This window comes from Acipenser ruthenus, unplaced genomic scaffold, assembly GCF_902713425.1.
Source record: "Acipenser ruthenus unplaced genomic scaffold, fAciRut3.2 maternal haplotype, whole genome shotgun sequence".
In the NCBI taxonomy this organism is placed as follows: Eukaryota; Metazoa; Chordata; class Actinopteri; order Acipenseriformes; family Acipenseridae; genus Acipenser; species Acipenser ruthenus.
This window is the reverse complement of record NW_026708673.1, coordinates 2,501-26,093: the sequence shown is the minus strand read 5'-3', so window position 1 is coordinate 26,093 and position 23,593 is coordinate 2,501. Positions and strand designations below refer to the sequence as shown.

Below are 23,593 nucleotides of genomic sequence, written 5' to 3'. Positions count from 1 at the left end.
AGAGGAGTGGGAGAGAGGGATAGAGGAGGGGAGAGGAGAGGAGTGGGAGAGACGGGAGAGAGGAGAGGAGGGGGAGAGGGATAGAGGGGAGAGAGGAGAGGAGTGGGAGAGACGGGAGAGAGGAGAGGAGGGGGAGAGGGATAGAGGGGAGAGAGGAGAGGAGTGGGAGAGACGGGAGAGAGGAGAGAGGGATAGAGGGGAGAGGAGAGGAGTGGGAGAGACGGGAGAGAGGAGAGAGGGAGAGAGGGGAGAGAGGAGAGGAGTGGGAGAGACGGGAGAGAGGAGAGGAGGGGGAGAGAGGGATAGAGGAGGGGAGAGAGACGATAGAGGGGAGAGGAGAGGAGTGGGAGAGACGGGAGAGAGGAGAGGAGGGGGAGAGAGATAGAGGGGAGAGAGGAGAGGAGTGGGAGAGACGGGAGAGAGGAGAGAGGGATAGAGGGGAGAGAGGAGAGGAGTGGGAGAGACGGGAGAGAGGAGAGAGGGATAGAGGGGAGAGAGGAGAGGAGTGGGAGAGACGGGAGAGAGGAGAGAGGGATAGAGGGGAGAGAGGAGAGGAGTGGGAGAGACGGGAGAGAGGAGAGGAGGGGGAGAGAGATAGAGGAGGGGAGAGGAGAGGAGTGGGAGAGACGGGAGAGAGGAGAGGAGGGGGAGAGGGATAGAGGGGAGAGAGGAGAGGAGTGGGAGAGACGGGAGAGAGGAGAGGAGGGGGAGAGGGATAGAGGGGAGAGAGGAGAGGAGTGGGAGAGACGGGAGAGAGGAGAGAGGGATAGAGGGGAGAGAGGAGAGGAGTGGGAGAGACGGGAGAGAGGAGAGAGGGATAGAGGGGAGAGAGGAGAGGAGTGGGAGAGACGGGAGAGAGGAGAGGAGGGGGAGAGAGGGATAGAGGAGGGGAGAGAGACGATAGAGGGGAGAGGAGAGGAGTGGGAGAGACGGGAGAGAGGAGAAGAGGGGGAGAGGGATAGAGGGGAGAGAGGAGAGGAGTGGGAGAGACGGGAGAGAGGAGAGAGGGATAGAGGGGAGAGAGGAGAGGAGTGGGAGAGACGGGAGAGAGGAGAGGAGGGGGAGAGAGGGATAGAGGAGGGGAGAGAGACGATAGAGGGGAGAGAGGAGAGGAGTGGGAGAGAGACGGGGAGAGAGGAGAGGAGAGGAGAGGAGTGGGAGAGAGACTGGAGAGAGGAGAGGAGGGGGAGAGAAGGATAGAGGAGGGGAGAGAGACGATAGAGGGGAGAGAGGAGAGGAGTGGGAGAGAGGGATAGAGGAGGGGAGAGAGACGGGGAGAGGGGAGAGAGGAGAGGAGTGGGAGAGAGGGATAGAGGAGGGAAGAGAGACGGATAGAGGGGAGAGAGGAGAGGAGTGGGAGAGAGACGGGGAGAGGAGAGGAGGGGGAGAGAGACAGGGATAGAGGGGAGAGAGGAGAGAAGTGGGAGAGAGATGGGGAGAGAGGAGGAGGGGGAGAGAGATAGGGAGAGAAGAGAGGAGGGGGAGAGAGATGGGGAGAGAGGGGAGAGAGGAGAGAAGTGGGAGAGAGATGGGGAGAGAGGAGAGGAGGGAGAGAGAGATAGGGAGAGAGGAGAAGAGGGGGAGAGAGACGGGGAGAGAGGAGAGAAGTGGGAGAGAGAAGGGAGAGAGGAGAGGAGGGGGAGAGAGACAGGGATAGAGAGGAGAGGAGGGGGAGAGGGATAGAGGAGGGGAGAGAGACAGGGATAGAGAGGAGAGGAGGGGGAGGGATATAGAGAGAGAGAGAGTCGATGTTAATTGTCAGCCGTCGGTTTCGTATTCATAACAACAACGACCTGAAATGGAAGAAAAATATATTATTGATTTAATAACATTAATATTGATCAAGCTAATAAGAGGTGAGAGAATGGATTTTAAAGATGGTCAGCGCTCCTTTAAAGGGAGGGGCCGGTGATCATGTTAATAAAGCTAATAAGAGGTGAGAGAATGGATTTTAAAGATGGTCAGCGCTCCTTTAAAGGGAGGGGCCGGTGATCATGTTAATAAAGCTAATAAGAGGTGAGAGAATGGATTTTAAAGATGGTCAGCGCTCCTTTAAAGGGAGGGGCCGGTGATCATGTTAATAAAGCTAATAAGAGGTGAGAGAATGGATTTTAAAGATGGTCAGCGCTCCTTTAAAGGGAAGGGTCGGTGATCATGTTAATAAAGCTAATAAGAGGTGAGAGAATGGATTTTAGAGATGGTCAGCACTCCTTTAAAGGGAGGGGTCGGTGATCATGTTAATAAAGCTGATAAGAGGCGAGAGAATGGATTTTAAAGATGGTCAGAGCTCCTTTAAAGGGAGGGGCCGGTGATCATGTTAATAAAGCTAATAAGAGGTGAGAGAATGGATTTTAAAGATGGTCAGCGCTCCTTTAAAGGGAGTGGCCGGTGATCATGTTAATAAAGCTAATAAGAGGTGAGAGAATGGATTTTAAAGATGGTCAGCGCTCCTTTAAAGGGAGGGGCCGGTGATCATGTTAATAAAGCTAATAAGAGGTGAGAGAATGGATTTTAAAGATGGTCAGCGCTCCTTTAAAGGGAGGGGTCAGTGATCATGTTAGAGAGGTCTGGTAAAGCATAGGGAAGCATTATAAAGCAGAGAGAGGTCTGGTAAAGCACAGGGAAAGCATTGTAAAGTACAGAGAGGTGTGGTAAAGCACAGGGAAGCATTGTAAAGCACAGAGAGGTGTGGTAAAGCATAGGGAAGCATTGTAAAGCACAGAGAGGTCTGGTAAAGCATAGGGAAGCATTGTAAAGCACAGAGAGGTCTGGTAAAGCATAGGGAAGCATTATAAAGCAGAGAGAGGTCTGGTAAAGCACAGGGAAAGCATTGTAAAGTACAGAGAGGTGTGGTAAAGCATAGGGAAGCATTGTAAAGCACAGAGAGGTGTGGTAAAGCATAGGGAAGCATTGTAAAGCACAGAGAGGTCTGGTAAAGCATAGGGAAGCATTGTAAAGCACAGAGAGGTCTGGTAAAGCATAGGGAAGCATTGTAAAGCACAGAGAGGTCTGGTAAAGCATAGGGAAGCATTGTAAAGCACAGATAGGTCTGGTAAAGCATAGGGAAGCATTGTAAAGCACAGAGAGGTCTGGTAAAGCATAGGGAAGCATTGTAAAGCAGAGAGAGGTCTGGTAAAGCACAGGGAAAGCATTGTAAAGTACAGAGAGGTGTGGTAAAGCACAGGGAAGCATTGTAAAGCACAGAGAGGTGTGGTAAAGCATAGGGAAGCATTGTAAAGCACAGAGAGGTCTGGTAAAGCATAGGGAAGCATTGTAAAGCACAGAGATGTCTGGTAAAGTATAGGGAAGCATTGTAAAGCACAGAGAGGTCTGGTAAAGCATAGGGAAGCATTGTAAAGCACAGAGAGGTCTGGTAAAGCATAGGGAAGCATTGAAAAGCATAGGGAAGCATTGTAAAGCACAGAGAGGTGTGGTAAAGCATAGGGAAGCATTGTAAAGCACAGAGAGGTGTGGTAAAGCATAGGGAAGCATTGTAAAGCACAGAGGGAAAAGTGCAAAATGGCTGTGCAGATTTTTTGAAGTTTCGACAGATAGATAGATAGACACTATTCTTTTTTCAGCTATTCTCGAAAAACTGTTTTAAAAAAATAATACTAATAAAAAAATAATAATAATACCTTTTGTTTTAGCGAGTTTAAAAAAAAATATGTAACCTCCCGCTTAACAATATGAATCGTTCGGTCAAAACAGGAAAACAGGGAACCCCCAGTCAGTGTATTTCTTTGGTAGAGAGAGAGAGAGAGAGAGAGAGAGAGAGAGAGAGAGAGAGAGAGAGAGAGAGAGAGAGAGAGAGAGAGAGAGAGAGAGGGAGGAAGGGGGGTGTCGATAGACAACGAAAAGAACAAAGAAACAGTTTGTTTTACATTGTTATTCCGACTCTCCCCCTCCCTCTCCCCTCCCTCTTCCGCTCTCCTCCTCCCTCTCCCTCCATCCCTCTCTCTCCCTCCTCGTTATCGCTGTTGTCGTTTCGACAGTTTTGTTGTGGAAAAATAAAAATCGAATGAAGCAGCGTAACTCATTTGCACCGCTTTCAAAACCGGGAATTTCGACTCACGTTCAGAGAGCATCGCTGGAGAAAGTGGGTAGAAATCTGTCTGTTTATTTATCTATCTGTCTGTCTGTCCTCTCTATCTATCTATCTATCTATCTATCTATCTATCTATCTATCTGTCTATCTATCTATCAATCTATCTCTATCTGTCTGTCTATCTATCTATCTATCTCTCTATCTATCTACCTGTTCTGTCTAGTGTGATGCATGCTGGGAGAGTGGAGTGAGTGAGGTGGAGTGGATTGAAAGTAGGTGTTTCGTTTTTCTTTCTTTTTTATATGTGTTTGTTAATGTGAATAGTTATTTGGTTTTGTTTGTTAAATAAATTAAAGAAGTTTGTCTTTTGCGGTCAGCATGGCTGGCTCAGGGGGGGTTTTCCCCCTTGAGAGTTTAACTCGTAAGCACGGAGTTAAAATAGCTACGGAAGGTTTTGTTCCTATAGAGAAGTGCATGTTAGCGATTGGGAAAGTAGTCGGTTATGACAATATAAAGTCTGCATCTAGAATGAATGGATCAGTCGTGGCGTTTTTAAGTCAAACTGATCTAGTGAATAAAGTAGTAGAAAATGGAATTGTTTTGAATGATTCTCTGGTTGCAGTGACGCCATTAGTGACACCAGCGAGGAAAATAATCATATCAAACGTTCCACCTTTCCTTAAAAATGCACTAATTATAAATGAATTGTCTCGACATGGGCAAATTGTTTCAGCCCCAAAAAGAATCCCGTTGGGCTGTAAATCTCCATTATTACAACATGTGGTCTCCTTCAGGAGACAGTTGTTTATGGTTCTGAATAAAGGGAGTGAGGAACTTAACATTGTTTTAAAGTTTAAAGTGGATGGTTGTGACTACGTGATTTTTGCTACTTCAGAAACGATGAAATGTTTCAATTGTGGGGCGGATGGACATTTAGTTAAAAATTGCCCGAAAACAAAAGATAGAGAGGAGAGAGAAGGGGGAGAGGTGAGCGAGAAAGTAGCGGTGAACTTGAAATCCACGGAGCCGAGTAATGTTGATGTTGAAACAGAGAGTGGGGGTATAGAGAGAGGGAATGTGAGCGCTGAAAATGATGGAGAGGTGGCTGGGACGAGTGTTGGTGTGGAGGTGAGCGGAACAGAGAGTAAAACTGGCGAGAAGGAAATTAAGAATACCAGTAGTGATGGTAATGAAAAACAACAGATTGAAGGTGGTACTGTTAATGATACGGATAGTATGAGAGAAGCAGAGACTGGAGAAGTAAGAGAGGACAATCAGGGTGCGGGTGGAAATAAAACCGAGCGTCTAGGGGAGAGTGCATCGGAGAATGTTTCTGAAGTAAGCAGTTTGGCAATGGAAATGAGTGAGAATATGAATGATAATGATGGATTTAAGACTCCAGGAAAAAAGAGGAAAAAATTATTAAAAAGGAAAAATATAGAGGAAGTAGAAACAAGGGGAAAAGAACAACCTCCTAAAAAGGAGGGGCAAAAGCCCTGGAGTGTTTTGGTTGCCAGCACCATACATGAAAGTAATTCAGAGTCAGAGAGAGAGGAGGAGGAGGAGGCTGTGTTAACCGACTCCTCTCAATGCTCTGAATCCATTTTGTTAAAGAGCGGGTATGGTGAGCAAGACATAAGAGAGTTTTTACTGTTGACAAAGGGAAGGAGAAAAGTTGATGTGGAGGATTTTTTTCCTGATTTAAGTTTGTTTGTGAACTCAGCGGCTTATCTGGTAAAGAAGTCCTCTGGGTCAAATTTTACAGATCAAGAACGCTGGTGTTTAAAGAATTGTTTGATTAGAGTTCGTGGTAAACTTAATCAAAAATAAAAATGGTAAACTCCGTGGTTTTTTTTCAAATATTGTTAGTTTTTTTTTCTATCCCAATGATGACTTTTCTGTTAGGGACTATTAACATAAATGGTTGTAGAGACAGTTTTAAGAGGGCTTCTGTTTTTGAATATTTGAACCAGAAAAAACTGGATGTCATTTTCTTACAAGAAACTCATTGTGATTTCAAAACCCAGTCAGAGTGGGAAAAGGAATGGAAAGGGCAAATGTTCTTTAGTCATGGATCTAATGTGAGTGCTGGGGTGGCAGTTTTGTTTAAGGAACATTTTAAACCTGAGTCTGTGGACTTTACTGAACTGGTAAAAGGTCGGATGCTTAAAATAGAAGCTGTAGTAGAAGGACAATCCTTTGTATTTATTAATATTTATGCCCCCAATGATGGAAAAGAGAGGTTGGAATTTTTCAAAATTCTGGACGAGGTTTTAGTAGAATGCACGTCTGATGAGGTTTTGTTTTTAGCAGGGGACTTTAATTGTACTGCTCATTGTAAAATGGACAGAAATCATCCTGAGCCACACCTTAAGTCTGCAAGAGAATTATCAGTTATATTAAAAAAGATTGATTTAATTGATGTGTGGAAAAGTGTGCATCCAAATAAAAGACAATATACTTGGGTTAAGTACAGTAAGAGTCACATCTCAATGGCGAGATTAGATCGGATTTATGTTTTCAAAGAGCATTTTAATCTGATAAAACAATGTAGCATCTCTCCTTCTACCTTTTCTGATCACAACCTTGTATTCCTTTCTGTTTTATTGCCTAATGTTAAACGCAGTCGTTCCTATTGGAAATTCAACACTAGTTTGTTAAATGATTTGCATTTTATCAAATGTTTTAATTTCTTTTGGAAAACATGGAGGGATGATAAAGGTTCCTTTTCAAATCTTAGACAATGGTGGGACGTAGGTAAAGTTCAAATAAAAACATTCTGTCAACAGTACAATGAAAACGTTACAAAGAGGGTAAATGAGTCTCTGCAGGAGCTGGAGCGGGATGTCTTAGAGCTCCAGAGAGCTCTAGACTCCAAGCAAAATGATAATCTAATTGAAAAATTAAAGTACAAAAAGAAATTAATTGCAAATCTTTTGGATGTAAAAGTGAAAGGAGCACTGGTGAGATCTAGGGTGCAGGGGCTGACGAAGATGGACGCACCTACTCAGTTTTTTTTCAGTTTGGAGAAAAAAAGTAGCCAAAGGAAGGCAATTCATTGTCTAAGGAGGCCGGACGGAGTGGAGCTGAGAGACCCGGAGGAGATCAGGAGGCACGCTGTCCAGTTCTACTCAGGTTTATTTGCAGCGGAGGCTGGGGCTGAGCCTGAGGAGGTGCAGGGTTTCCTGCAGGGCATGACGTGTTTGCCTGAGGAGGCTAATGAAGGGCTGGGGAGTGCCCTGTCTATCGAAGAACTTACTGTTGCTCTGCAAGGGCTGAATCAGGGCAAAGCTCCTGGCATTGATGGCTTGCCCGTGGAGTTTTATAAAAGTTTTTGGCAACTGTTGAAATATGATCTTGCTGAAGTTTTTGAAGAGAGTTTTGAGCAAGGAGAGCTGCCGCTAAGCTGCAGGAGAGCAGTTATCACGCTCCTTCCAAAGAAAGGTGATCTTTGCGACATAAAAAATTGGAGACCTGTGTCACTGTTGTGCTCCGAATATAAAATTCTTTCTAGAGCTCTAGTCAACAGACTGAGTACAGTGATCGAGACTGTGGTGCACCCTGATCAAACTTATTGCATCCCAAATAGATCCATTTTTGATAATATCTTTTTGGTCAGGGACATATTGGCAGCCTCAAAATTGTTTGGCTTTAGTACTGGTCTTTTTTTGTTAGATCAGGAAAAGGCTTTTGATAGAGTCGACCACCAGTATTTATGGAAGGTCCTCGCTGCTTTTGGTCTTAACTCTAATTTCATTAGTAAAATAAGATCGCTCTATTGTAACGTTTTCAGTTTGATTAAAATAAACGGAGGACTTACTGCACCTTTTAAAATTCAGAGAGGAATTAGACAAGGATGCCCACTATCTGGTATGTTATACGCACTATCAATTGAACCTTTCTTGAGTAGGTTAAGAAGTGTTTTGACAGGCTTAGATATTCCAAACTGCAATCAGTCAATTAAGCTGTCAGCTTATGCTGACGATATTATGTTGTTTATAAGTAGTCAAGAAGACATAAAAGTGTTAGTTGAGACCCAGAAAATCTTTGAAAAGGTTTCGTCTGCACGAGTAAATTGGAGTAAGAGCAGTGCTGTGCAGGTTGGGGAAGAAAAAAGATTCAAGTCATTGGTATTGCCTGATGGACTGCAGTGGACCCGAGAAGGTTTCAAGTATTTGGGAATTTTTATGGGCAATGAGAAAATGGAAAGGCAAAATTGGGAAGGGGTTTTGGAAAATATAAAAGGACGTTTGCAGAGGTGGAGGTGGCTGCTTCCTCAAATGTCTTTTAGAGGAAGAGTTTTAGTGGTAAATAATTTAGTCGCCTCCAGTCTTTGGCATAAGTTAATTTGTGTGGAGCCTCCAAAAATGTTGTTGAAACAGATCCAATCCCTGCTTTTGGAGTTTTTTTGGAATGGATATTGCTGGTTGAGGCAGTGTGTGTTGCATTTGCCATTGGATGAGGGTGGGCAAGGATTCATTAATATTGAGTGCAGGACAGCTGCTTTCAGACTGCAAACGTTGCAAAAATTGTTTTATTCACCGGTAGAGTTGCCTTGGAGAGGACTGGCGTTGTCTTTCTTTCGTCAGGTTGGAGGGTTTGGTTTTGATTTTAATTTGCTATTTATGGATGTTGGTCAAATTAATTTGTCGTGTCTTCCTCTGTTTTACAGGAGCATGCTGAGGGCTTGGGGTGCACTAAAGGCAGAGTATGAGTTTTCTTTAGACCCCTTTTGGGTTCTACAACAGCCTTTGGTGTTAAATCCACAATTTAGTTTCATTTATAGTTTCAAATCGGTTAATGATTCCCTTATTAGGGCTAAACTTGTGAGGATCTATGATCTAATAGACACAGAAAAATGTGCTTGGAAGGACCCAGAATGTTTAGCCAATGCTCTGGCCATGCGGTCTGTACGTGTGGCAGGCGTTTACCTGTCACAGCTGAATGAAGCTCTGCTCCCAGAGTGGCGAGAGGCACTGGAGAGTGTTTTTAGTGAGCATCGAATCCCTCAGCAGGCTCCGTTTCCTTCCTTGCTAATCTCTCCTGCTATTAGTAATTTTGAGGAAGAGAGTGGCAAGATTTTAAAAGTGAAGGACTTGTGTAGATGCCACTTTTCCCTATTGGAGGGGAAAAAAGCATATCAAATGTGTGTGAAAGTAAAGTTCCAAGATGTGCTTAAAGTTCTACCGGACACGCATTGGAGAGAGCGGCTGGGAGCTGGAGAGGAGGACAAGCCAGCCTGGAGAGCTTTATACCAACCTCCCCTTGGTAAAAGATCTGGTGACTTACAATGGAGACTCTTGCATACCATTCTGGCTGTTAATGCTTTTATAACAATACTAAATCCGGAGGTGAATGACAAGTGCCCTTTCTGCAGCAAAAGAGAGACTGTTTTTCACTGCTACATGGAATGTCAAAGATTGGATCCATTGTTTGTTTTTTTAAACAACCTCTTTTTAAAGCTGGGTTTGGAGTTCACGAAGACGGTTTTTATTTTTGGGGTCACATATGCAAAGAGTAAAAAGTTTGTGTTTCAGTTGGCTAATTTTATGTTAGGTCAAGCTAAATTGGCCATTTTAAAAAGTAGGAGCAGTGAAATTGATAAAAACAGTCAAGACTTGGTTAAAGTGTTTCGAAAGCTAGTTAGGGAACGTATAGGTGTTGAATTTAATTTTTATAAAATGATGCACGATTTATTAAAATTTGAAATTATATGGTGTTTTAATGGAGTGCTCTGTGAGGTGGATGAAGAGTCTGATGAACTTGTTCTAAATATATGAATTTTTTGTAGAATTTATTGTAATGTAAAAGTTTATACTCTGTTGTAAATAAATGTTATTTAAAAAGTAAAAGTATCTATCAATCTATCTATCTATCTATCTATCTATCTATCTATCTATCTATCTATCTATCTATCTATCTGTCTATCTATCTATCAATCAATCTCTATCTGTCTGTCTATCTATCTATCTATCTATCTATCTATCTATCTATCTATCTATCTATCGGTCTGAAACAAAACAACACAACACAACAAAAACTTTATTAACAAGTAAATCTGCGTTAACAGAAACACACAGTAAAAGAAAAAAAAAACTAAACTAAAAGTTGCCAAAATTTTTAGTTTGTTGTCGACTTTCAGCCCGTGTGGAGGTTTGTCTGACTGGAGTTAGAAATAGTAAAATAAATATATTTTGTGAGAGTCAAAGGCGAGTCTGTGTCTGTGTGTGCGCGTGTGCGTGTGCGTGTCTGTGTGTGTGTGTGTGTGCGTGTGTGTGTGTGTGTGTCTGTGTGCGTGTACATGTGTGTGCGTGTCTGTGTGTGCGTGCGTGTTTGTGTGCGTGTCTGTGTATGTGTATGCGTATGCGTGCGCGTGTGTGTCTGTGTGCGTGTACATGTGTGTGCATGTGTGTCTGTGTGTGCGTGTGCGTGCGTGTCTGTGTGCGTGTACATGTGTGTGCATGTGTGTCTGTGTCTGTGTGTGCGTGCGTGTTTGTGTGCGTGTCTGTGTATGTGTATGCGTGCGTGCGTGCGCGTGTGTGTGTCTGTGTGCGTGTACATGTGTGTGCGTGTGTCTGTGTCTGTGTGTGCGTGCGTGTTTGTGTGCGTGTCTGTGTGAGTGTGCGTGCGTGTTTGTGTGCGTGTCTGTGTGAGTGTGCGTGCGTGTGTGTGCGTGCGCGCGTGTTTTTTTAGTTCAGTCGAGCTGGTCTCTCTGGTTGTGGGTAAAAAAAAGTGGGACTTTTGTAAATTCTCGCAGTAATTTCTTTAGCTGCCCGCGCTAGGAAAGTCACCCTCTCCATTCCTCCCACTTTCTTGAGAAACGAGGCGCTGGAGAGGGAGCTGGCTGGCTGGACAGGTCCGGGCTGAAGAGACTCCCTCGGCCGCACGTCACCGCACCCAGCAGCGTTATAACGCAGCGCGACAGCCTGGCAGCGAGCGACCCGAGCGCGTTATGCGAGTCAAAAACACGGGCGTCGTGGAAAAAATAAAAAATGTATTTAAAAAAAAAACCAATTGTATTATTCACGACTTTACACCGGAAAAAACATCCTAATGTAAAACTGAAATGTAGGTAACTATAGTTCATTTTTCAATTACTTACACACGTCGTTTAATTTTTTGTAATCGTTTCACAGGTCGTGTATTATATCGTGTTATATACACGCATCTTATTTTATCATTTTTTACCCCCATTTTGAACAATATTGCTGCTCTAGAAAGAGTGTAAAGAAGAGCAACCAGAATTATCCCGGGTTTAAAAGGCATGTCGTATGCAGACAGGCTAAAAGAATTGAATCTATTCAGTCTTGAACAAAGAAGACTACGCGGCCATCTGATTCAAACATTCAAAATCCTAAAAGGTATAGACAATGTCGACCCAGGGGACCTGAAAAAAGAAACAAGGACCAGGGGAATGGAGATTAGATAAAGGGGCATTCAGAACAGAAAATAGGAGGCACTTTTTTACACAGAGAATTGTGAGGGTCTGGAACCAACTCCCCAGTAATGTTGTTGAAGCTGACACCCTGGGATCCTTCAAGAAGCTGCTTGATGAGATTCTGGGATCAATAAGCTACTAACAACCAAACGAGCAAGATGGGCTGAATGGCCTCCTCTCGTTTGGAAACTTTTTTATGTTCTTAACTTTATTCTACAGCGGGTCGAGTTTTTTTCTGGTAAAATATTAAGGAAGGTTGCGGAGCCCGCTGCCTTTAAATGATATGTTTGGAGGTATTATGGTTCTGCAGATAACGAATGTGGGTTTGTAATCGTTTATGGGTTTATTAACGGCAGCCCGAAAAAAAGTACGCTGAAGCGCGATTATTCGGCAGCCCGAAACAGAACATAAACAAACCAATCACAACTCGCACACACGCGCGAACAGAACGCTCGGTCCGGTGCCACGCCCCCGCCGCAGTTCCGACTGAGAGACGGAGCTGTCAGTGTCGCGCTCAGCAGCACGACACGGAGAGGCTCGCTATTAAAATGTCTTTGTTTTTAACTCAGGATTATCACGTCACAGGAGAGCAGGATCGAGTAAACTCTGTATCCCTTCTATGAGATGCGGGTAAACGCCATATTGGCCTAATTCAAAGTGGGTAAACACCGTTTACCTGCGTGTACCCTCCAGGGCACCAGCACTGGTCAAAAGAGAATGGTTTGAGCGCAGAAAACGTCACGTGAGCGACGTTTCTGTCTGATAATCAGGATTATAATTTGAATTAATAGCGGAAGATGCTGCCAGTCTCTCTGTTGGACAGATTGTCTAGAGAAGATTCCCAGCCCAGAATAAAGAAAAGGAGTCTCTCTCTCTCTCTCCTCTCTCCCTCTCTCCCCTTTCCTCTCTCCCCTCTTCTCTCTCCTCTCCTCTCTCCCCTCCTCTCCTCTCTCTCTCCCTCTCCCCTCCTCTCTCCCATCTCCCCTCTCCTCTCATCTCTCTCCCCTCTCTCCTCTCTCCTCTCCTATAATCTCTCTCCCCTCTCTCCTCTCTCCTCTCCTCCCCTCTCCTCTCTCCCCTCCTCTCCTCTCTCCCCTCCTCTCTCCTCTCTCCCCTCTCCTCTCTCCTCTCAGTAAATGTTTTTTCTCTGCTGCAGGGTCTCTACAATGTCCACAGCGGAGCCGCGTGTGCACATCCTGCCTGAGGGCTCTGCTGCTCAGAGCTGCTCAGAGACCAGGCTGGGGGGCGGAGTCAAGCCTCTGCACAGATTCATAAGAGGAGAGCCCAAGAGTGTGGGGGTGAGCTAGGGGGGAGAGAGAGAGGGGACTGAATCAACGACAAGGAGGAGAGAGAGGGGAGAGAGAGGGGACTGAATCAACGACAAGGAGGAGAGAGGAGGGGGAGAGAGAGGGGACTGAATCAACGACAAGGAGGAGAGAGGAGGGGGAGAGAGAGGGGACTGAATCAACGACAAGGAGGAGAGAGGAGGGGGAGAGAGAGGGGACTGAATCAACGACAAGGAGGAGAGAGGAGGGGAGAGAGAGGGGGAGAGAGAAGGGACTGAATCAATGACAAGGGGGAGAGAGGAGGGGAGAGAGAGGGGGAGAGAAGGGACTGAATCAATGACAAGGAGGAGAGAGGAGGGGGAGAGAGAGGATTGCTGGGTTGTGTTCTGTGTTGAATGTTGTGTTCTTGTGCGTTGAATGTTGTGTTCTTGTGTGTTGAATGTTGTGTTCTTGTGTTCTTGTGTGTTGAATGTTGTGTTCTTGTGTGTTGAATGTTGTGTTCTTGTGTGTTGAATGTTGTGTTCTTGTGTTCTTGTGTGCTGAATGTTGTGTTCTTGTGTGTTGAATGTTGTGTTCTTGTGTGTAGGAATGTTGTGTTCTTGTGTGTTGAATGTTGTGTTCTCGTGTTCTTGTGTGTTGAATGTCGTGTTCTTGTGTGTTGAATGTTGTGTTCTTGTGTGTTGAATGTCGTGTTCTTGTGTGTTGAATGTTGTGTTCTTGTGTGTTGAATGTCGTGTTCTTGTGTGTTGAATGTTGTGTTCTTGTGTGTTGAATGTTGTGTTCTTGTGTGTTGAATGTTGTGTTCTTGTGTGTTGAATGTCGTGTTCTTGTGTGTTGAATGTTGTGTTCTTGTGTTCTTGTGTGTTGAATGTTGTGTTCTCGTGTGTTGAATGCTGTGTTCTTGTTGGTTGAATGTCGTGTTCTTGTGTGTTGAATGTTGTGTTCTCGTGTTCTTGTGTGTTGAATGTTGTGTTCTCGTGTTCTTGTGTGTTGAATGTTGTGTTCTCGTGTTCTTGTGTGTTGAATGTTGTGTTCTTGTGTGTTGAATGTTGTGTTCTTGTGTGTTGAATGTTGTGTTCTTGTGTTCTCGTGTGTTGAATGTTGTGTTCTTGTGTGTTGAATGTTGTGTTCTCGTGTTCTTGTGTGTTGAATGTTGTGTTCTCGTGTTCTTGTGTGTTGAATGTTGTGTTCTCGTGTGTTGAATGTTGTGTTCTTGTGTGTTGAATGTTGTGTTCTCGTGTTCTTGTGTGTTGAATGTTGTGTTCTCGTGTTCTCGTGTGTTGAATGTTGTGTTCTCGTGTTCTTGTGTGTTGAATGTTGTGTTCTCGTGTGTTGAATGTTGTGTTCTCGTGTTCTTGTGTGTTGAATGTTGTGTTCTCGTGTGTTGAATGTTGTGTTCTCGTGTTCTTGTGTGTTGAATGTTGTGTTCTTGTGTGTTGAATGTTGTGTTCTCGTGTTCTTGTGTGTTGAATGTTGTGTTCTCGTGTGTTGAATGTTGTGTTCTCGTGTTCTTGTGTGTTGAATGTTGTGTTCTCGTGTGTTGAATGTTGTGTTCTCGTGTTCTTGTGTGTTGAATGTTGTGTTCTTGTGTTCTCGTGTGTTGAATGTTGTGTTCTTGTGTTCTTGTGTGTTGAATGTTGTGTTCTCGTGTGTTGAATGTTGTGTTCTCGTGTGTTGAATGTTGTGTTCTTGTGTTCTCGTGTGTTGAATGTTGTGTTCTCGTGTGTTGAATGTTGTGTTCTCGTGTTCTTGTGTGTTGAATGTTGTGTTCTTGTGTTCTTGTGTGTTGAATGTTGTGTTCTTGTGTTCTCGTGTGTTGAATGTTGTGTTCTCGTGTGTTGAATGTTGTGTTCTCGTGTTCTTGTGTGTTGAATGTTGTGTTCTTGTGTTCTCGTGTGTTGAATGTTGTGTTCTTGTGTTCTTGTGTGTTGAATGTTGTGTTCTCGTGTGTTGAATGTTGTGTTCTTGTGTTCTCGTGTGTTGAATGTTGTGTTCTCGTGTGTTGAATGTTGTGTTCTCGTGTTCTTGTGTGTTGAATGTTGTGTTCTCGTGTGTTGAATGTTGTGTTCTCGTGTTCTTGTGTGTTGAATGTTGTGTTCTCGTGTGTTGAATGTTGTGTTCTTGTGTTCTTGTGTGTTGAATGTTGTGTTCTCGTGTGTTGAATGTTGTGTTCTCGTGTGTTGAATGTTGTGTTCTCGTGTGTTGAATGTTGTGTTCTCGTGTTCTTGTGTGTTGAATGTTGTGTTCTCGTGTGTTGAATGTTGTGTTCTCGTGTTCTCGTGTGTTGAATGTTGTGTTCTTGTGTTCTCGTGTGTTGAATGTTGTGTTCTCGTGTGTTGAATGTTGTGTTCTTGTGTGTTGAATGTTGTGTTCTCGTGTTCTCGTGTGTTGAATGCAGCTCTGTTGTGTTTCTTTCTTCTCTAGATCACGATGCTCTTCCTCGGTCTCACTATCGTTATGACCGGATTCGTAACCTGCAGAATTGTGGAGAAGGAAAATATCAATCTCCAGGCTTTCATGATCGGAGTGCTGGTATACACACCCACACTGACCCCTGACCCTTAACCCTGACCCCTGACCCCTGACAATACTCACTCCATTTCAGATTCATTTTGCGCTCCAGCGAATTCACTTCAATGATAATGTTTTTTTTCGTTTCTCTTTCTTAGTTCATCACTTCAGGAATTCTTTGTGTCGTCTGTGAAAATAGACCAACAAAACAGCTGGTAAGTCTGTCTGTCTGTTACAGTATAATACAGAAAACTATGGAGATTGAAACTCAGGGGGACTGTCTGAATCGTGTTTGGTGTTGCTGTATAATATATAAAACTATGGAGATTGAAGCTCAGGGGGACTGTCTGAATCGTGTTTGGTGTTGCTGTATAATATATAAAACTATGCAGATTGAAGCTCAGGGGGACTGTCTGAATCGTGTTTGGTGTTGCTGTATAATATATAAAACTATGGAGATTGAAACTCAGGGGGACTGTCTGAATCGTGTTTGGTGTTGCTGTATAATATATAAAACTATGCAGATTGAAGCTCAGGGGGACTGTCTGAATCGTGTTTGGTGTTGCTGTATAATATATAAAACTATGCAGATTGAAGCTCAGGGGGACTGTCTGAATCGTGTTTGGTGTTGCTGTATAATATATAAAACTATGCAGATTGAAACTCAGGGGGACTGTCTGAATCGTGTTTGGTGTTGCTGTATAATATATAAAACTATGCAGATTGAAACTCAGGGGGACTGTCTGAATCGTGTTTGGTGTTGCTGTATAATATATAAAACTATGCAGATTGAAACTCATGGGGAATGTCTGAATCGTGTTTGGTGTTGCTGTATAATATATAAAACTATGCAGATTGAAGCTCAGGGGGGCTGTCTGAATCGTGTTTGGTGTTGCTGTATAATATATAAAACTATGCAGATTGAAACTCAGGGGGACTGTCTGAATCGTGTTTGGTGTTGCTGTATAATATATAAAACTATGCAGATTGAAGCTCAGGGGGACTGTCTGAATCGTGTTTGGTGTTGCTGTATAATATATAAAACTATGCAGATTGAAACTCAGGGGGACTGTCTGAATCGTGTTTGGTGTTGCTGTATAATATATAAAACTATGCAGATTGAAGCTCAGGGGGACTGTCTGAATCGTGTTTGGTGTTGCTGTATAATATATAAAACTATGCAGATTGAAACTCAGGGGGACTGTCTGAATCGTGTTTGGTGTTGCTGTATAATATATAAAACTATGCAGATTGAAACTCAGGGGGACTGTCTGAATCGTGTTTGGTGTTGCTGTATAATATATAAAACTATGCAGATTGAAACTCAGGGGGGCTGTCTGAATCGTGTTTGGTGTTGCTGTATAATATATAAAACTATGCAGATTGAAACTCAGGGGGACTGTCTGAATCGTGTTTGGTGTTGCTGTATAATATATAAAACTATGCAGATTGAAACTCAGGGGGGCTGTCTGAATCGTGTTTGGTGTTGCTGTATAATATATAAAACTATGCAGATTGAAACTCAGGGGGGCTGTCTGAATCGTGTTTGGTGTAAACTATCTACACATTGTTTGTAATTGTGGGCTCTCTCCTCTCTCTCTCGCAGGTCACGGCATGTTTGGCTGTGAATATCGTCAGTATTTTAGTGTCGCCCTTCGCAGTCATTCGTCAGATGACTCTGGTGTATCTCACAGATATGCATTTTGTACACCATGAAAACTATACTGATATAGATAACTGTACTGAGGACTGCTGGTCAGAAGAACTTCATGTAAGTGTGTGTGTGTGTTTCTGTGTGTCTCAGTGTGTGTGTGTGTGTTTGTGTGTCAGTGTGTGTTTGTGTGCCTCAGTGTGTGTGTCTCAGTGTGTGTGCCTCAGTGTGTGTGTCTCAGTGTGTTTGTGTCTCAGTGTCTGTGTGTCTTGATAACTGATCCTGTGTGTCTCTGTGTGTGTCTGTCTCTTCATAATTGATCCTGTGTGTCTGTGCGTCTCAGTGTGTATCAGTGTGCGTTTCAGGTGTGTTCGTCTCAGTATGTGTGTCTCAGTGTGTTTCAGTGTGTTTCAGTGTGTGTGTGCGTGCGTCTCAGTGTGGGTGTCTTTGTGTGTGTTTCTCAGTGTATCAGTGTGTGTGTCTCAGTGTGCGCCTCAGTGTCTGTGCATCTCAAGTGTGTGTGTCTCAATTGTGCGTCTCTTGATAATTCATCCTGTGTGCGTCTCAGTGTGTGTCTCTCAATTGATTATTATTCCTGTTCTCCAGCACCCTGTCTCTCTCAATTGATTATTATTCCTGTTTTCCAGCACACTGTGCATCTCTCTCAATTGATTATTATTCCTGTTCTCCAGCACACTGTGCATCTCTCTCAATTGATTATTATTCCTGTTTTCCAGCACACTGTGCATCTCTCTCAATTGATTATTATTCCTGTTCTCCAGCACACTGTGCATCTCTCTCAATTGATTATTATTCCTGTTTTCCAGCACACTGTGCATCTCTCTCAATTGATTATTATTCCTGTTCTCCAGCACACTGTGCATCTCTCTCAATTGATTATTATTCCTGTTCTCCAGCACTCTGTGTATCTCTCAATTGATTATTAGTCCTGTTCTCTAGCACTCTGTGATCGGTACTTATGGGCTCTTGACTTCCTACATTCTGAGCGGAATGGTGCTCCTGATTGTGATGTCAGCGTTTGCTTGCGCTGGCCTCAGGCCCAGCCAATCACAGGTCAGCAACATTACCACTGCCCCTCCCCCACCCTCTTCAAATCCATTCTCTCACCTCTTATTAGCTTTATTAACATGATCACCGGCCCCTCCCTTTAAAGGAGCGCTGACCATCTTTAAAATCCATTCTCTCGCCTCTTATTAGCTTTATTAACAGGATCACCGGCCCCTCCCTTTAAAGGAGCGCTGACCATCTTTAAAATCCATTCTCTCACCTCTTATTAGCTTTATTAACATGATCACCGGCCCCTCCCTTTAAAGGAGCGCTGACCATCTTTAAAATCCATTCTCTCACCTCTTATTAGCTTTATTAACATGATCACCGGCCCCTCCCTTTAAAGGAGCGCTGACCATCTTTAAAATCCATTCTCTCATCTCTTATTAGCTTTATTAACATGATCACCGGCCCCTCCCTTTAAAGGAGCGCTGACCATCTTTAAAATCCATTCTCTCTCCTCTTATTAGCTTTATTAACATGATCACCGGCCCCTCCCTTTAAAGGAGCGCTGACCGTCTTTAAAATCCATTCTCTCGCCTCTTTTTAGCTTTATTAACATGATCACTGGCCCCTCCCTTTAAAGGAGCGCTGACCATCTTTAAAATCCATTCTCTCACCTCTTATTAGCTTTATTAACATGATCACCGGCCCCTCCCTTTAAAGGAGCGCTGACCATCTTTAAAATCCATTCTCTCACCTCTTATTAGCTTTATTAACATGATCACCGGCCCCTCCCTTTAAAGGAGCGCTGACCATCTTTAAAATCCATTCTCTCACCTCTTATTAGCTTTATTAACAGGATCACCGGCCCCTCCCTTTAAAGGAGCGCTGACCCTCTTTAAAATCCATTCTCTCACCTCTTATTAGCTTTATTAACACGATCACCGGCCCCTCCCTTTAAAGGAGCGCTGACCATCTTTAAAATCCATTCTCTCACCTCTTATTAGCTTTATTAACATGATCACCGGCCCCTCCCTTTAAAGGAGCGCTGACCATCTTTAAAATCCATTCTCTCACCTCTTATTAGCTTTATTAACATGATCACCGGCCCCTCCCTTTAAAGGAGCGCTGACCATCTTTAAAATCCATTCTCTCACCTCTTATTAGCTTTATTAACACGATCACCGGCCCCTCCCTTTAAAGGAGCGCTGACCATCTTTAAAATCCATTCTCTCACCTCTTATTAGCTTTATTAACATGATCACCGGCCCCTCCCTTTAAAGGAGCGCTGACCATCTTTAAAATCCATTCTCTCACCTCTTATTAGCTTGATCAATATTAATGTTATTAAATCAATAATATATTTTTCTTCCATTTCAGGTCGTTGTTGTTATGAATACGAAACCGACAGCTGACAATTAACATCGACTCTCTCTCTCTCTATATCCCTCCCCCATCTCTCCTCTCTATCCCTGTCTCTCCCCCTCTCTCCCACTCCTCTCCTCGCTCCCCTCTATCCATCTCTCCCCTCCTCTATCCCTCTCCTCCTCCTCTCCTCTCTCCCCTCTATCCGTCTCTCTCCCACTCCTCTCCTCTCTCCCCTCCTTTATCCCTCTCTCCCCCTCCCCTCCTCTATCTCTGACTCTCTCCCACTCCTCTCCCATCTCTCCCCCTCCTCTCCTCCCATTCTCCTCTCATCCCTTTCTCCCCTCCTCCCTCTTCTCTCCATCAGCAGAGCCATCTCAAGCTCATAGACCCATATACATGCCTATATCCTTCATTACATATTGAAAAGCTTACATATATTTCTAGATTGAAAATTTCAAATATATCTATATATGTACGAAATGCATAATCAATAAAAATATACACAAACAGTTGTATGTGGTGTGTAATCTATTACAGACAGACAGACAGACAGACAGACAGAGCCCCACAATCCTGTTCAGTTTGATGCTACAATATAATCCCTTCTTCTTGGGGTCTGTGTTAGTTTACTACATTCTGAAAAGAGTTTAGTTTCATTAAAGCTGCAGACAGACAGACAGACAGAGCCCCACAATCCTGTTCAGTTTGACGCTACAATATTATCCCTTCTTCTTGGGGTCTGTGTCAGTTTACTACATTCTGAAAAGAGTTTAGTTTCATTAAAGCTGCAGACAGACAGACAGACAGACGGACAGACAGACAGACAGACAGACAGACAGACAGACAGACAGACAGCTATTGCAATGGAATGCACAATCCAATTGGTTTAGTAATCATATTGAATGTTTATTAAAAACAGATACAGGCCAGTATATAACACTTGTAAGAGGTAACGTACTGAGGATACAAGCAAGCCCCCCTCGAAATATCCCTTCTGTTTACAACTCCGCTCTCAAGAAACACACTAGAGCAAGGCTGGGAATGAGGCTCCCGCTGCACAGCAGTGTGATCCAGTCCTGGTTTCACTGGGAGTTTAATAATAAGACACACCTGAGCTTGTTAGCTATACACACTGGGGCTGATCAAGCTGGTAGTAAAACCTGGACTGGGTGACACTGCTGTGGAATAGGAGTCTGATTATATATGGATTATATATATTTTTAGCTACTATACAATGCTGGGTTAAGGAAAGTGCTCAGTTTTGCGTGCTTCATTTCAGGAAGTGTGTTGTTGCTTCACTTCCTGGGACAGCAGTGTCTTCTGGGTAACTCTCTGAAAGCGTGTCTGTCAATGGGGGAAGCAGCAGCTGATTGGTTAATGAAAGAGGCCGTTGAAGGGGAAGAGCGACACGACCTGGAAACAGCGAGGGGAGTGAGCAGAGGAGAGAGGACAGAGGAGAGGAGAGGAAAGAGGAGAGGAGAGAGACAGCAGAGGAGAGAGGGGAGAGGAGAGAGGGGAGAGAGAGGGGTATAGGAGAAGAGAGGAGAGAGGTGAGGAGAGGGAGGAGAAAGAGAGGGGAGAGGAGAGAGGGGAGAGAGAAGGAGAAAGAGAGAGAGGAGAGAGGAGAGGGGAGGGGAGAAAGGAGAGGAGGAGGTGCAAGTTTCATTTTGTCTTGCTGGCAATACACTCGTTGTGCACTAGATGGCGCTGCTGGCTCTTCTATACAGACTGGCTGATCTAGCCCATGTTCCGTGTGTCTATGGCAGTGCAGCTAGAACTGAAGAGCAGCTCCTGAACTCACAGTCAAAGCAACACAGACTGAGCAAAAACAATGTAATACAGCCCAGCCCAGCGCATTGCAGTTAAAGAACTACAGCTCCCAGCATCCCTCACCATTGCCGCGGGTGCAGAGGCATGCTGGGAGCTGCAGTCCTAGCCAGGGCTGTAGCGATTCACAATACAATAACTATGGCAGCGCAGCTAGAACTGAAGAGCAGCTCCTGAACTCACAGTCAAAGCAACACAGACTGAGCAACAAACTAATAGTAAACACCGTGTTTGAGTGATGAGAAGACGCAGCGCTGGGAATGAATGCAAACCACATGGGAAGATAAGGGGTGGGACAGTGAGAATTTGAGATTGCATTTGGAGTCAGGTACTGTAGACTGTGGAATCACATTTAGAACAAACAGATCACTGAAGATCAGATTTATGGATTTCAAAAACAGAATCAATGCGTGTGAAAAACATTTATTGAGTCACCAGTAAAAGCACAGCATGTAATAATTCTACTGGAGAGCTGAAATTACTGAATTCACACTGAAGACGCTGAGAAAGACTTCTAGTGGAAACGTTTGCCATTGAATTCACACTGAAGACGCTGAGAAAGACTTCTAGTGGAAACGTTTGCCATTGAATTTACACTGAAGACGCTGAGAAAGACTTCTAGTGGAAACGTTTGCCATTGAATTTACACTGAAGACGCTGAGAAAGACTTCTAGTGGAAACGTTTGCCATTGAATTTACACTGAAGACGCTGAGAAAGACTTCTAGTGGAAACGTTTGCCATTGAATTTACACTGAAGACGCTGAGAAAGACTTCTAGTGGAAACGTTTGCCATTGAATTCACACTGAAGACGCTGAGAAAGACTTCTAGAGGAAACGTTTGCCATTGAATTTACACTGAAGACGCTGAGAAAGACTTCTAGTGGAAACGTCTGTCACTGAACTGGTTAAGTTTCTCTCAGTGTTTTGAATGTGAAATTGTTTCCAGATTTTGAAGCCGTTTCGGGATTTCGTTTCAACATCTGGAATCTCGTGCTGCGACATTCAAAACACGTCAACGCCCACGAGTTCACTGACATCCTGTGAACACACAACTCTGGAAAAAACATTCTCTCACCTCTTACTAGCTTTATTAACATGGTCAGCACTCCCCTCTCTCCTCTCCTCTCTCCTCTACTCTCCTCTCTTTCCTCTCTCTCCTCTCTCCTCCCCCCTCCTCTTCTCTCCTCTCCTCTCCCCCCTCCTCTTCTCCTCTCCTCTCTCCCCTCCTCTCTCTCCCCTCTCCTCTCCTCTCTCCTCTCCCTCCTCTCCTCCCCTCTCCCCTCCTTTCCTCTCTCTCCTCTCTCCTACCCCCTCCTCTTCTCTCCCTCCTCACTCCTCTCTCCTCTCCTCTCCCCCTCCTCTCTCCTCTCTCCCCTCTCCTCTTCTCTCCCCTCTCTCTCTCTCCTCTCCTCTCTCTCCTCTCCTCTCCCCTCTCCTCTCTCTCCTCTCTCCTCTCTCCTCTCCCCTCCTCTCCTCTCCCCTCTCCTCTCTCTCCCTCTCTCCTCTCCTCTCCTCTCTCTCCTCTCCTCTCTCTCAATCATCTCTCCTCTCTCTCCTCTCCTCTCTCCTCTCCCCTCTCCTCTCTCTCTCCTCTCTCCTCCTCTCCTCTCCCCCCTCCTCTTCTCCTCTCTCCACTCTCCTCTCTCCTCTCTCCACTCTCCTCTCTCCTCTCTCCCTCTCTCCTCTCTCCCCTCTCTCCTCTCCTCTCTCTCCTCCTCTTCTCTTCCTATCCCAGGTAGATGCGGTGGAAGTCGTTGGCTCCGAAGGCAGCGTTGCATTTTGGACACTTCCTCTGTCCTCGTGGTCGTATCTCGTCTTCACGCATTCGAAGCAGAAGACGTGGAAACACTTTGTGAGCACGGCGTCCTTCGTGCGAGAGTTACAGCAGGGGCAGGTGAGCCGGGTCTGAGAGAGGAGAGGAGGGGTTCCATTAAACACACACAGAGAGGGAGGGACAACTACAATAGAAACACACACACACACACACACACACACACTGAGACACACACACACTGACACTGACACACTGAGACACACACACACTGACACAGAGACATACACTGACACACACACACACACACTGACACAGAGACACACACACACACTGAGACACACACACACTGACACTGACACACTGAGACACACACACACTGACAGAGACATACACTGACACTGACACACACACACACACACACTGAGACACACACACACTGACACAGAGACATACACTGACACACACACTGAGACACACACACACTGACACAGAGACACACACACACACTGAGACACACACACACTGACACTGACCACACTGAGACCACACACACACTGACACAGAGACATACACTGACACACACACTGAGACACACACACACTGACACGAGAGACACACACACACACTGAGACACACACACACTGACACTGACACACTGAGACACACACACACTGACAC

General features: G+C 44.5%; 1 protein-coding gene across 3 annotated transcripts; it reads left to right on the top strand.

The window, feature by feature from the left end:
- The first annotated feature begins 3,939 nt into the window (after positions 1-3,939).
- Positions 3,940-19,840, top strand: LOC131735214 (uncharacterized). 3 transcript variants are annotated; one of them, XM_059021532.1, is made up of 7 exons: positions 3,940-4,103; positions 12,643-12,784; positions 15,197-15,304; positions 15,442-15,498; positions 16,890-17,054; positions 17,895-18,008; positions 19,326-19,840. In XM_059021532.1, exons 2-7 carry the CDS (start codon positions 12,653-12,655, stop codon positions 19,365-19,367), a joined length of 618 nt encoding a protein of 205 aa, XP_058877515.1. In that variant the 5' UTR covers positions 3,940-4,103; positions 12,643-12,652; the 3' UTR covers positions 19,368-19,840. The 3 variants fall into 3 exon arrangements, with proteins under 3 accessions (XP_058877515.1, XP_058877514.1, XP_058877516.1); XM_059021531.1 differs by having other exon boundaries at positions 3,941-4,099; positions 19,326-19,426; XM_059021533.1 differs by lacking the exon at positions 3,940-4,103 and adding an exon at positions 4,302-4,320.
- Positions 19,841-23,593: the final 3,753 nt, after the last annotated feature.

What these genes read in the sequence shown, in the direction of transcription:
- LOC131735214 (XM_059021532.1), top strand. Translation starts at nt 12,653, where the DNA reads ATGTCCACAGCGGAGCCGCGTGTGCACATCCTGCCTGAGGGCTCTGCT. An exon ending in GAGAGCCCAAGAGTGTGGGG is followed by an intron (nt 12,785 to 15,196) that starts GTGAGCTAGGGG and finishes TTTCTTCTCTAG; the next exon opens with ATCACGATGCTCTTCCTCGG. An exon ending in CTTTCATGATCGGAGTGCTG is followed by an intron (nt 15,305 to 15,441) that starts GTATACACACCC and finishes TCTCTTTCTTAG; the next exon opens with TTCATCACTTCAGGAATTCT.